Genomic DNA, 14,233 nt, shown 5'->3' on the forward strand with positions numbered 1-14,233 from the left:
CAAACACGCTCAAAACAACCTTCGGGTGAAGGTTATACATGTAACTATGAACGATGTAATCATTTTAATGTAGTGTATCGTAAATACTTGCTGGATGAGTGTTTTTCTATTTTGTTTGTATATTGTAATGTTGAGAATGCCAAGAAGACTTGTTTATGTTCTGCATTTAGCCCATCCGTAATGAAGAAATCATCTTTAGAAACCTTGATTTTAAGTTTCCATTAGACATTGTAATTAGCGGCCTGATTTGGGGCATTTCCTACGCACGTGTTCCGAGTGGTACGATTTGCTTTGCCGACACCGCCACCAGTAACAATTGCCGCAAAGCAAGCTGCACCACACATCTGCTTGATGCCCTTAGGTTGAAACTAAGGGGACGTGTATTGGGGGGGCCAAATGTTGCAAAATTAAACATATACATGTAACGATTTTTCTCTCACACAAAGGAGTTGAAAAAGGTCTTACACATTGACAGATTTTTCTCTCTCACACAAGAGTTGGAAAAGGTCACACACATAACAGATTTTTCTCTCCTACTCTAAAGTTGAATAAGTGGCAATAAAAACTATTGTCGTGGCGACGTTTTTATTGTTTATAAGTACATGTATTAATGATTGTTGTTGAAGGTGTGTTTTATTTGTGTTCTATCCTTTCGCCTGCCTGTATGTATGAAGATTCTTTTACGAGATGGATGTTTGTACATGTAGGGCATTGCTGTTAACAAGAGAGGTTATCTCTTGTGAATCCACAGTCCAACTCGTCTGTGTCAAGGAATGAGCAATCCAATGCTCCTGTGACGTTATGTTACATAGATAGCGCTACTTACCGATTGAGCTACTTGTGATTATGTTACACTAAAGTTAGGTATCACCAGGCATATAAAGCCCGTTCATGGCATTAACGTGGTAGATGCTTAAGAAAAAAAATCCCAAATGTCAGGTGTCGCTATTCTGGTTGGCAGTTGACTTCGAGCTGAGCTCTACAACTGGCTAAGTCAGAATTAGCGCTCATCCTGTCGAAGTAGAAAGGGGCTGATACAAAAGATAACCAGTGTGCGAAAGGATATGTTAAATTTAGATTTTGACATCTAAAGCAGTGGAGGCAAAACACATTTTATTTCCACATGTTTAACCAAACTGAAAGAATCCATTTGTTGAGAGAATCCACAGACATACCTCAAATTTCCAACGTTCACAGACGAACAGAAAGCCACTTTCCTCTTTAAATCATGACAGAACCCACAAATGGTACAAAAAGAGGGGCTTTTTTGCCTTCCCCTGCTTTACAAAAAGATGTCAAACCTAATCCAAACAACCATTGAAATGCAAAAAAAACAAACTGTCATTTTTGGCTATCGTTACGGTGGGAATTTGTCTAAACAATTACCATTACCTCCATGATAATAGAGGTATTGACTAGGGCCCATGTCAGTGTCTGTGTTGTTCCGGCACAATGTCTCAGTAATATTTTGAACAATAGCGATCATGATTTTTCGTAAGTGTTATAGATCTAATGGCGAAGATGTACAGAAACATTTACACTAAATACACACCCTTCTGATGTTAGCATGAAAGTTCATTTGTGTTGGTAACTAATATTATATGAAAGAGAATTCAAGACCCAGCCTTCTTAACTGTAAATCCAAAACGAACTCTTTAAAAAAATGTACATTTGAGCTCACCGTCCAACATTGAACAGAGACGGGTGGCGAAATAGGTTATCTGCACCTATGATCAGTAGCTGCAGGCATTTTTCCAACATTCATTCCGTGAGCAAGGCTGACCAAGTCAGCGAAAAATTTGGTCTCAATTTTTTTGTTGGTTAGGCCACAGCAAGTAAATTTTATGGATGACATCAGCGCGCGCATTAATTTTCGCCTGATTTCAGAAAAAAAGAAAAGAATTTTTTTCTTCTGCAGGGATGGTCAACATGACGATAAAGTACCAAAATGAGCAAATATGTTGTATTGTAGGCTAATAATTGTACTTGTAGAAGTGACACTTGCGAGGTACCCAGGGCTGTATTTGTAGAAATGAAACTTATTGGATAGTTGTAAAAGTGACACCAATATGGAAGCCATGAGTGTTGTTACCAACTTTGTTGGTGATGCCAGTCTACCACACTAGTGTGACACTTTTACCACACCAGTACATGTCTTGAATACAGGAATGAATGCCTTGTTGTCTCTGATACCATGTTTTGTCCCTTTAATTCTTGTTACAACATTCATCACAACTTTATGGTGCCTATTTTTGAAAATGTAGCCATCTTGTTTTTTCTCACCCATCTTGTTTTTTTCCGCCCTATCGCACTATTTTTGCAGTCTGCAGAGGATGTCATCCATAAAATTTACTTGCTGTGGCCTTAGGTAGAAATTAGTTTCTCTATAACTCATCTGATGTTATCAAACAACGAAACATCAAAAAACCATACTTCCAGCTCTTGATTCTTGCCACCAGGCAATCAGAATAAACAATGACTATACATGTACCTGTCATGATGTCACAGTGGATGATTTTGAACGAGAGCAATTACTAAGATAACAATCTGCAGCCACAAACTGAATGTAGAAGAATCCCTGTGATCAGAGGTTCTGGCCATATGAGATTCAAGGTGAACGTCACTGTTATGTACTAGTATGGTTAACAATACAATCATTATGATAAACGCTCAAAGCTGTTCACATTTCTTTCCGCCTGCTCAAAAAAATTTGATATGTTCAGTCCGCTGGATAAATTGAACTACATCATATACATGTATGTAGGAGGAGATAAGCCTTATATAGTGTACAAATGGGTAAATAAAACCAACAGACGAGTGTAAATAATACTCTAGAATCAACGTGTTGATATATTGATACTCATTCATACAGATTTATGTAGGAAATTCATATAATTGTTTGTCTATAGTTGTTGTAGACCTTATGAAAGGAGCTGTACCTTTGTTGCGTCAATTAAGATCTCCATTTGCCTTGGGCAATCACGCCAATGGACTTACATGTAGGTTGTGCAATTAGCAACCTGGTTTATAGAGAATTTAATTTCAACCCTGATCTGTCCCATCTGTAAAATGCCTAAAAATCATATCTTAATGCTCAGCCATTCATCATCAGGCAAGTCAACTTGTTGGACAGTTGGGATACAGAAGAGATACAGTTGTAGCTTATCTTTGGGAACAACAGTCACATGCACAACTCAACTGCAAGATTAAACTGTCAAAATCACTCAAGCTCTTGCCAAAGGTGCTGAAATCTATTTACCAAACAATGTGTGATTTACTTAGATTAGTAACCTTATGCATGAATGTCAACTTTATCTTCTAAATTTATCACTGTAACAAAGTTGTTACGGACATTCTATCTATTGAGTGTTCTTATTTTCTCCTGCCCCTCTTGTTTCCAGACTGTTTAGATTTCAGGTTGTTTTTTCTGGCATCCTTCTTCATACGAGGGTCGACCACTCTGTATGGTCCCTTCAGCCCAGCTGGTCTCTTCGGTCTCTTGGCTGCGTTAAACTTCCTGGCAACCACATATGTCTTCTCTGGCTTCTTCTTACCAAGTGCACCAGCTTTCTTATACAACCTGAAAAAATGTTTGAAAATCGTTTTTACTATTTCTTCTAATTACAAACGTCGCAATGATAACAACTAAATTGTATTTCTGATAATACTTCGAACTGTAGTCAGATACTTAGAAGTGGAAGACTTCAGCCCATTAAAGGAAAGCCCACTAGTAGAATATACAGAAAGTGCACTGCAAGAACAACTTACAAGCCAATAAAAAATGAAACAATAAGAAAGGGGTGATTAAAAAACTTCACAATCATTCTACAATGTCATCAAACTTGCATGCAATTAATCAAGTGTATTGTTGACAGATGTTGTCACAATCTATTTGAGGCATGCACATACATAGTGCATGTACAGGAGTGCTGTTTAGGTTAATGGTATAGATATCATGTGGACTAGTGGCAGGATGTTGGACCTGAAACCCACTGATATATCACTGGCCCTTGGGAAAGGCACTTCACATGACTTTCCTCATTTCACTCAGGTGAAAATGAGTACCTTCTGTTAGGGCCAGGGTCCTTCCTTCTTCTTGTGTGGATCAAACCTTACAGTCTGGTCTCTGAGTTGACATCTTTAAAAGTTATGCCATTCCTTCCACAAATGTGGTAAATAAATCAACAATATATCAATCAATGAACAAACAAGGTGTATGGCGACATACTGTTTGATTTGCTGAACTTTCTCCTTGTCAGACATGTCTCCACTCTCAGTGATGGCCTCAGCTCTTTTCTTGGCTTTCTCCAGTCGCTTCAGTGTCTTAAAAGTATCAAAGATTTGTTACAGATGGTGAATGTTAAATTAAGGAACCAGGACAGATAGGATAGACAAGTAGGAGGTAATACTACTTGATGATGATGATGATAAATGCTACTTGTACATGCACAGTGTATTGATTGTATGTTGGGAGCACCTGAGCAAAAAACCCAATGAAGTAAATGAAGTCTACATGTATACTCCTTCAAGTTAGATTTGTAGGAACTGGAATAACCTGGGAACTTGGTAACGTTACATGTACATCATTGTGAAGATTTGTGTCTTACGTGTACACTGCAACATTATTGTTAGGTTCAAGCATTGTTAACCATTTCTACCAATATTATTGTGCATTCCTTCATTTATTGTGTGCTACTGCAGCGATTTGCTAGTTAAACAGCGTAAAACTCTTACCTTCCTCTTCTTCCTTGCCTTTGCCTCTGCTACCTTCTTAACTGGTCGAGCATTAATGGCCTTCAACTTTTCCCTGTACTCCGCCACCATATCCTGACAAACATCACCAACAAAAATGTGAACTTTCTCTCTCCACTGATGTTTTCAGCAAAATTTTTTACTTACATGAGGCTGAAATGAATTAACGTTATTTGTGTCTAAAACTAACCTCAGATTAAATTACAGTTTAGTACAGCGTACATGTTGGCATGACTCTGCTGTTTTTAGAGCACCATTCATCAACACATGTAACAATGCACTCATGTTCAGCAAACCTACATTTTGTAGCAGGGCAGAAAACACAGCATAAACATTTTTTTTCAGATAGCTTCCTGATTCATCAAATATGGTCTGATGATAAATTAATAGGCAAAAGCATCATAAACTGTTCACCTGTAACAAAATCCTTACTGACTCCATATCTTTTCCCCTTATACTTTTTCTAAACTCCTGCAACCTGACTCATAGTCAGAGTAAACTCCCAGGACCTAATATTTGTGCCAAATGCTGTCAACCTTCAGGACTTTTTTTCAAAAACACTTCAAGTTTTCCGACGGCTGAGCAGACGAGTCACGTGTCCCCCTACCCTGATGCTTATCCCTCTGACCCCATTTACCCTCTGACCTTTCCCCCATCTCCCATGTAGGTCATTCGTAGCTTCTCCTTCCTGAGTACGGTCATATTTTGTTGAGCTCCTGACTTGTCGAGTTTATATTATAATGGTGTCCTGTCCTCTGTTAGTCTGCGTTGTTTGTACTAAGGACCTGTTTTGAGACCTCTTCTCCCGTACCGCAACCTCGTGCCTCTATACGGTGTGGATTCTCTTGGATTACTTCTTGCCTTGTAGTTCGATACGCTTCTGGGTTACCTTCAGTCAGAAACTGTCGCTCAGCCGTGAAGAGTACTGCCTTGGATCCGGATTCTCCACGCCGAGCTGTACCCCATGTACCCGACCGGAGCAGGATGGATATTTTGCTGGTTTTGCGCCTCCCTTCTGCTGTGACAACTGCGTGCTTCACCTCGGCAGCCCTGAGGATTCCTTGTCCTGAGCTGCGACCTCCCCGCCCGACCGGCTCAACTTGACCATCCCCGTGCGAAGCTTCCCCCAGGCAGGCTGGCCGAGAAGTGCTGCATCCCAGGTTTTCCCCTTATCCCGTCCCCCCTCCCTCTTACCTTGTATGCATGTACATGTCTGTTTTCTTGCAATCGTGTGTATTACTCGACTTTGACTTTTGGTCATAGAACTTTGATGCCCCGTTTTAATTTCCACAGGACGCTGACGCTAATTTTTTTTTTTATTATTATTATTATCTTGATGTATACGTATGATTCTTCTTTGCAGATACGAGCGCTTCATCTGTTTTGTTTTTTTTTTGTCTCGTGTGGTAAATGGCGGTATCTTTTGCCTTCTTATGTACGCAGCAGGTTTTGTTCATTGAGCTATTTCACACATTCCTTTCTTTATGAGAGATTTTCCAGCGACGAGACGTCCCTCAGTGACAACGCACATCCTCACCGCCCACGGTGACAATAGTTGCCAGACTGCCCTCTATTGTGTCATCAGACCACCCATCCCTGGGAGCGTGGTGATCCTTATAAACGACAATTGATCTCAATTTACCCCTTCCTCCCCGTTTTTAGCCCCTACATCGCCAACAAGATAGAGCTGAGTGGATCCTACTTTATATATATCCCTGTGCACATTCTTGATATGCATACATCATACATGTACCTTCTTGCAGCTCGTTCTCCTTTCTGGCCCTTTCTAACTTACGCCTTTCAGACCGTCCTAATTTCGGCAGATTCTACGAAGGAAAACGGAGTGGATGTAGAACAAGGGATCTGCGTGTGCATTGGCCTGAAGAGTATTATGTCCTTGATTTGACTTTCCTTGATTTTTATACCGCTAGTCTACCTTGTGAGCCGCTGTTGTACTGAGACATTACGCAGACATTCACTTCTGTCCTGTGGCCATTCTACCAGGCTTGACATTTGTTTTGTGACGATTGGTTTCTCACTGCAGGTATGACCTTTCCCGGCCTCTGCCACAACTAGCATTTTCTATCCATCCTACCCACTTCCCTAAGTCCCCTTCAATCCCGTCTTTACCCAGCCCCATCTCCTGACGCATACCTAGGACTTTGACGCGAGGTTCTCCCGTTGTATACTACAATTCGCCTGCACTCTGTGTGATTGTTGTTTATGTAACACTCTACTACATCTACGGTACTGTGCTTGCTAATCCAATTATTGGCCTCTGTATAATTTGATCACAGCTATTTCACACATTCTTCCCTTTACGAGGGTGATTGCCCAGTAACGGGAGACTTCCCTGACACTTTCCCACTACCCCCAACCGTGATGATGACCGTCAGTCTAGATCTACTTCCTCCTTACAATTACGATTGTTTACTCTCCCCTCCACAACTTTTCATCCAAGACCACCCACCTGTGGGAACCTGGTAATTATTATGAACATATCCTTTTATTCCTCTTCTCTTCTAGCTCTCGCAGAACCCCCGACAAACCTGTGTAACACCCTTCCTTGACGTTTTGCGTGTTTTCGTGTGATACATATGCATGGCACATGCATGACACTTGGTAGGACTAATCTTCCGACTGATCTTCCAAGGAGTTCTTGTACAGCAGCCTTGTCTTGTAGGCCCATTGCCGGCTGTCAAGGTATACGGAGTGATGCGATATATATTTTAATGAAACTCCTTGGTGTATCTGACTATACCTTATTTGACAGGTTCTTCCTTCCGGTTTATAATGTTATCGATATCACTCTTACAGACACATTGACAGCTATTCTATACCATCCTACAAGGCCGTTGTCTGTTTACTGTTTTGACGGAATGTTTTCTCACCCGAAGGTTAGGCTGCTCTTACCTGCTATTATCCGGAAAACTTTGTCCTCCTGACCCCTCTCCCTCCCACCATCCGCCTTGTTCTATCCTCCCCACCCGGCATCCCTCACCCCCATGCCTTTTTACTCCTCCCGCTTCCATGACATTAGAATGTACGCGAAGGTGACTTGAGGTGTGCTTCCCCGTGTGGAGACACTTCACTGCTGTGAATGCAACCCCTCCCCCTTCCCTGACATGTGAATGTACGCGAAGGTGACTTGAGGTGTGCTCCCCCGTGCGGAGACACTTCACTGTCGTGGGTACAACCCCTCCCCCTTCCCTGACATGTGAATGTACGTGAAGGTGAATTGAGGTGTGCTCCCCCGTGTGGAGACACTTCACTCTCGTGAGTGCAGTCCCCCGTGAGGACTCAGTTGAAACTTTACTGTTAGTGCTTACCCCCGTGTGGATTTGAACTTGAGGCTTTACCGAAGTGGCAGCCCCCGTGTGGATGTACTTCAAGTTTTTGCCAGAAGTGTCATCCCCTGTGCGGTCGATGTACTTCCGGTACGAGATACAACCCCCGGGTTGGCCTTACATTCAACCGAGAACGTTGGACTTGTACCTGATGAATATGACGGACCAACAAGTGTGGCGGGACTTGGATGGAGCCCCTCCGTACGTGGATTATCATTGAGACATTAACCTACACAAGAGAAGCCTGTGGTGGCAGTCATGCGTGGTTGACATGAGACAATTGCCGGACGGTTCAACTTGAATCCTGTCATGATCATCGCACCAGTCAGGACTGTATCGCTATGACGTTGATGGATTACCCGCGACTAGTAAATCGAACGCCTTGAGCTGTATGCGCGAACGGAACGGACTTAAGTTATGTCTCGAACTCCAAAGCTCGCCAGGAGGTGTCAACAGTTCCAACACCGTGTAACTTTGGCTTACCTTATATCATGAACTTACGGCGGCTGTTTAGCTCTTTTTACGCCATTATAAAGACTTTACACCTTCTGTTCTCACCAGCCTCCAGATTGTAACTTATATATTAACTAGCCCACTACAACTTGTACCGTGAGTTAAATACTGTTGAGCGTCAGGCTTGTTCTCCCTCTGTCGTCCAGTCTCTACCCCCCTTCTTAACCCCTCTCCCTTCTTCTATCCTTTTTCGTCGTGACGGTGAGCTCACTACCCTAACGGTGTGTGTACTTGTCTGTGAAATAGTCGGAAAACGTAGTTCTCTTCGGAGCTTGCGAAGAAGAGAATTCAAGTTTTCCGACGGCTGAGCAGACAAGTCACGTGTCCCCCTACCCTGATGCTTATCCCTCTGACCCCATTTACCCTCTGACCTTTCCCCCATCTCCCATGTAGGTCATTCGTAGCTTCTCCTTCCTGAGTACGGTCATATTTCCCACCCAACCCTACCCTCACATATCTGACTTCAAGACACTCATGTTGTTAATTATACTGTATGGTCTGTTTCTGCTATAGCTTTTGAGCTCAGTTGTAACTTAACCTAGTCTCTAAGAAATCTTGAGAGAGATCAAACCCTTACGCTATTGTTTGTGCTCACAGAGTAACCGCTTGTGGGATTCAGAAGATGTGTGTGTGAAAGTTGAGCCCCTGTGTGGCGCTTACTGGCCTCTTGTACGTTCTGTTATGAATTGAAGTTTAATATGCAAGTATGCAACTTAGACCTACTGACATGAGTGTTGTTCCTCCCAGTGTTGTTCATGCTGTTGTGTAAGCGTCATTGTGGGATATCTCCCTCTTGGCTGATGTTTAAGTATCTGCGTACTTATTTATAGCCAATGTCGTTGATTTTGCAACATTGTTATGGCAATGTGTTGCCTTATGTTAACGATAAGCTTTCCGATGACTTACTGTAACTTCAGAGGTAGATGCAAGTCAGGATACGTTGAACATCCGCTGGACAGAGCCTCGGTTTTAACCGTCCAGTTCGATATTGACTATAACAATGTGGCAACCAGGATAAACGGTCGCCAGCTTGTAGCAAGACATGCTTGGAGTCGTAGATATGAGAACAACAATGTGTAAACAGAAGTTGTTAACACTGTTGTTAACACTGATGAACCGATGTGTATAACAGAAGTTGTCCTGTTGTTGAGACTGATGAGTCAATAAATGCCCGACCGTACTCGTGACGGTGAGCTCACTACCCTAACAGTGTGTGTACTTGTCTGTGAAATAGTCGGAAAACGTAGTTCTCTTCGGAGCTTGCGAAGAAGAGAACCCTGCATTTCCCGCTAACAGGGGGCTCAAACCTACAAATGTATGTCTTGCACAAGAGCATCTGCTGTAGCATATTCAGATCAGAAGATTTAAAAAAACAGAAGTTTCACTACAGTAGAAGCCAGCTAATTGCACATTGGATAATCGCACACTTCTGTTAATTGCACGAAATCCCCAACTCCCATGGTGGTGCGGTTCAGTTTAATAACTTCGCTTTGTTGCACCATTCGGATAATTGCACGAAATATACTGGCAAATAGGGTGTGCAATTAAGCGGCCTCCACTGTACAACACCATAACAAGCTGCTAGGGGGCAAAAAAAAGTAATCAAATTGAGTCTCATGATAACCTATTAGATAATCTATCCAATGGAGGCAATGTTAACTTATTGTATTGACACACAGACAGACGCATATCACACAAATGCTGCCAAAAAATGTCTTTAAGTTAGCAAAAGTAAAAAGACTTACAAATGTACATTAATTTTTGTATATCTACGTAAAGGACCATAGCCTTGTACATGTACCTTGGTGACTGGAACTTGCTTCTTACTGTGTTTGACTTCTTCCTTCACAAACCAGTCAGGCAGGCCTTCATCATCAAATGTATATCTGCAATACAAATCCTCATCAACACACCTATTGCTGCTTGAACATTCGTATATCTAGACTAAGTATTTTACCATTCATAAGCACCAAGAAACTATATCTAGCAAGAACAACAACTTACAACAATTCTTACGTTATTAAATTTTGCTCTTTGTAGTTTTCAATTATGGTGAATAACTAATTTCGTTAAGAGTTAGATTCCTGAAGGACCATTACCCACGTAACATTAACCCTTGTTGGTTCAATAAATTGTGTGGCCAAACCTTACCTGTTAAACGCCCAGTCAACAATGTCTCTCTTCCTCTTCTTGGATGTAGAAATCAGTGCACCCAAGGCAAGTCCCTCCGGGTCCAGTTTCCTCTTCCTACCTTCTACAGGACAAGACAAGAAAATGTTGGCTTTTATTTTAGAGGAATACAAAAATGTACAAAACATTGTATGGTTTGTAGGGAAGCATGTCTTAGCCCTGCATACATGTACCCGTTACATGTTACTTACTTGTTACTTGATAAGGTTTCGTGTACATGTACCTGCACTATTTCAACAAGACTTAGTGTTAAAATCCATCACATATCGGAACAGTGTATACGTCCTAATTAATGTTTCTATGGCCCTTGGGCCACAAAGAGCCACAGTGACTATACATGATGTAGTATGGGGCTACTCCACAAGTGGTAGTGGTGTTTATTAGCTTGACTTCCAAACTCTAAGCAGAGAAATGTTTTGGTACATGTACATCAGGGCTAGAAATACCTTTTTCCGCATACTAGTACCTGCACAGTTGCAGGTAACGTTGGAAATTACCCTCACCAGACGATGTTTACCTGCACCACTCAGAATTTATTGATCGTACTACAATCTGAAACTATTATTTCTTTTATACTTCATAAGTCATAGGTAACAGTCAATGCAGCTAGTAAAAGTCCACCACATCATAAAACATAATACATATATATAAATATAAACCCAGTACAACTAGTGCAGGTTAGGTACAGGTAGACATCAGTAATAGTCCTGCACAGCAACCAATATAGTGCCAATCCCATTTTGTAGTGTCTTCTTTGGACCAACCAATCAAAGAATCAGTTTACTTTAATTTATAAGTCCATGGGGTACATCGTAACGTTGAGTAGGAAAACTGCCCTGTACAGGTGGGCTTCATTTCTATTGGTTAATCTATCCCCAGGAATCACCTTCTACATGTATGGGGTTGACAGAAAGCACAATTAAAGTATCTTTGAATAGAGAATACAACAGGACTGGTGTAATGAACACCTACCAAACAATGCTGAGAAAAATCATTTTTCTGCTTCTCACCTGCACCATTATCAGAAACAACCTCAAAGCCATCTCGTCTCGGTTTGTTGACAGGTGGCTGACTGGCTTTTCCTATGGTCTCATCCACATCATAGTCACTGTCTGTGGAAATTAAACAAACTACTGTAGTGGATTTCAACAAGGAAACAGGTAAAGCTATGCCTGTATTGCCTGCTATGTATGTACATGTTCGTTGACTTTGTGCATAGAATTTGTTTCTATCACACCAAGCTTATTTCCTCCTATCCAATCTTTCTTTTTGTTTTGTCCAGTGGCAACTTCCTACAAAATGCAGAGAACCTAAGTTAGAATCAAATTTGCTCGAGGTGTGACCTCCGCTTTATGTTCCATCTGAGATGCCCCTAAAAAAAGCTACATTACCAATTGAGGTATTTTCCGTGACTAGGTAGCTTGGCTGGAACATTTTGCAGATCCTATGACAGCCACTCCTAGATTTGTGGGTACCGAATGTCCCTCGAACCAGTTTGCTGTTGGACGCGACTTTTTTACTAGTCGTGTGTGATCACATCATGGTGAGAAGTATCTATGGTATGCGACTAACATGATTCCAATTTAAAAGGCTTAGTATGAACAGGGCCTAGTATGGTAAGCAGTGAACAATCTTTATTCAGGCCATTTAACCACCCAATAACAAAACTTAATACTGTTTCAAAACTGTTTCAGCCCTATTTTCAGACTATGTGGCATTGGTAGTGTAATTATTGTGTTTATAACAAGGAAATGTTAAATTTTGGTAGATTGTCTACACTGTTACATTAGACTAGATTAGTTGTTAGATATTTGCAATAGTATATAGTTCAACTCCCATGTATATTCAAATTGCCATACATTGTCCTGTTACAATTGTCACACAATAAATTTCTATCTATCTAAGCACTTTACACTCACTCACTCACTATCCGGGTTAATGTCTGTTGTTCCCCATCCCTTGGGGGTTAGACGTGCTTTAAATTCAAAATATACAAGTAAGCTTTTCTATGTGGTTTTGTCATGTTTGGATCTGCCCCTGGTACCTTCTGAATCAGTGCCAGAAATGTCTGCATTGTTAGACCCAGTCGCCATCTCCCTCTCAGAGCTGTGTTTGTCTACTCCAGATGATTTCTTCTGGACTCCCTCTTCTGTGGAATTAAGGATAAATAACACTTTGTACAGAATAAAACAGTGGAAGTGAGTCTAGTAGAATGATTCTACTCAATGTGTGTCCCTACATTTTGCAACTTGACATGATCTACAAGTTAGCTCAACTAGCTAATGAACTTTTAAATAATAAGAGTTGGCAGAATAACAATATCCAGCAAATCACCCAATAAAGTAGTAGTGTATAGTAGAGTGGACTCATCCCTCAGCTAACCAACATCTATTGCACCACAGTCATCCTTCAGTGAGACATCTGGAGCCGCACTGCTACAGGTAAGAACCTCTATCCAGCCTGCCAACAGGCCGAATAAAAGTTCTTATGCGGCTCTAAATGTCTCACTGAAGGATGACTGGTGCGATAGATGTCGGTTAGCTGAGGAATGAGTCCACTTTTACTATATACTGCACATCACCCAATAAAATAGTAGTTAGAGGGAATTTAAAAAGAATGCCAACAGAAGATTCTAACCAGTCATCTTATCCTTGTGGGCAGTGTCCTTCTGGCTCATGTCTTCCAAATCATCATCATCATCATCATCATTATCACCGTCATCATCAGATGTCACCCCAGCAAAAATGTCCTGTAAGTGTAATACAAGTCAACACATATGTTGCATCAAATCCATGTTTTCTGATTTCTCATACATGTACACACACAAACATGTATATGAGGCCTAGGAAAAAATGTTGTGCTTCCGGCTACTCGACTGACCTTAGCAAAAACCTGTTCCCCTAGCAAGGGACATCAAATTTTCAATCTGTCATCAGTAATGCATTGATCATTTGTCAAATCAGTATCACTTCAGAAATCACAGTAGACGTGGCAGTATTATGGTAATTGATGTTAGCCATTGGTACATGATAATGTATGATTTCTTGATGAGCTTGAAGAAGTTACTTCATCACAACTGTGCTTATAAGTATATAACACACACAAAAATCAGATATAAATTTGCATGATCAGTGTATAACAGTCTACTCTTTAATTTGCAGGTGCCTAATTTCTGTTTTGGATGAAAATATATATATATATATATATATATATATATATATATATATATATATATATATATATATATATATATATATATATATATATATATATATATATATATATATATATATATATATATATAAATATATATTTATATATATATATATATGTATGTATATATATATATATTGATATAAAAAAAATTTTTTTCTGTATATATATATATATATATATATATTATATATTTTTAACATATATATATATATATA

The 14,233-nt window shown here is 40.5% G+C and overlaps 1 protein-coding gene across 1 annotated transcript in view; it reads right to left on the reverse strand.

Moving 5' to 3' along the window:
- Positions 1–2,314: 2,314 nt before the first annotated feature.
- The window catches only part of LOC118425449 (pre-rRNA 2'-O-ribose RNA methyltransferase FTSJ3-like), a 22,280-nt gene continuing 10,361 nt past the window's right edge, over positions 2,315–14,233 (reverse strand). Inside the window, 8 exon segments of the mRNA XM_035834266.1 lie at positions 2,315–3,580; positions 4,229–4,323; positions 4,735–4,827; positions 10,414–10,498; positions 10,764–10,866; positions 11,813–11,914; positions 12,847–12,951; positions 13,440–13,551. Of these exon segments, the coding sequence (XP_035690159.1) occupies positions 3,373–3,580; positions 4,229–4,323; positions 4,735–4,827; positions 10,414–10,498; positions 10,764–10,866; positions 11,813–11,914; positions 12,847–12,951; positions 13,440–13,551 (903 nt within the window). The 3' untranslated portion in view covers positions 2,315–3,372.

The sequence above is a fragment of the Branchiostoma floridae genome, chromosome 11, assembly GCF_000003815.2.
Source record: "Branchiostoma floridae strain S238N-H82 chromosome 11, Bfl_VNyyK, whole genome shotgun sequence".
NCBI classification, from domain to species: domain Eukaryota; kingdom Metazoa; phylum Chordata; class Leptocardii; order Amphioxiformes; family Branchiostomatidae; genus Branchiostoma; species Branchiostoma floridae.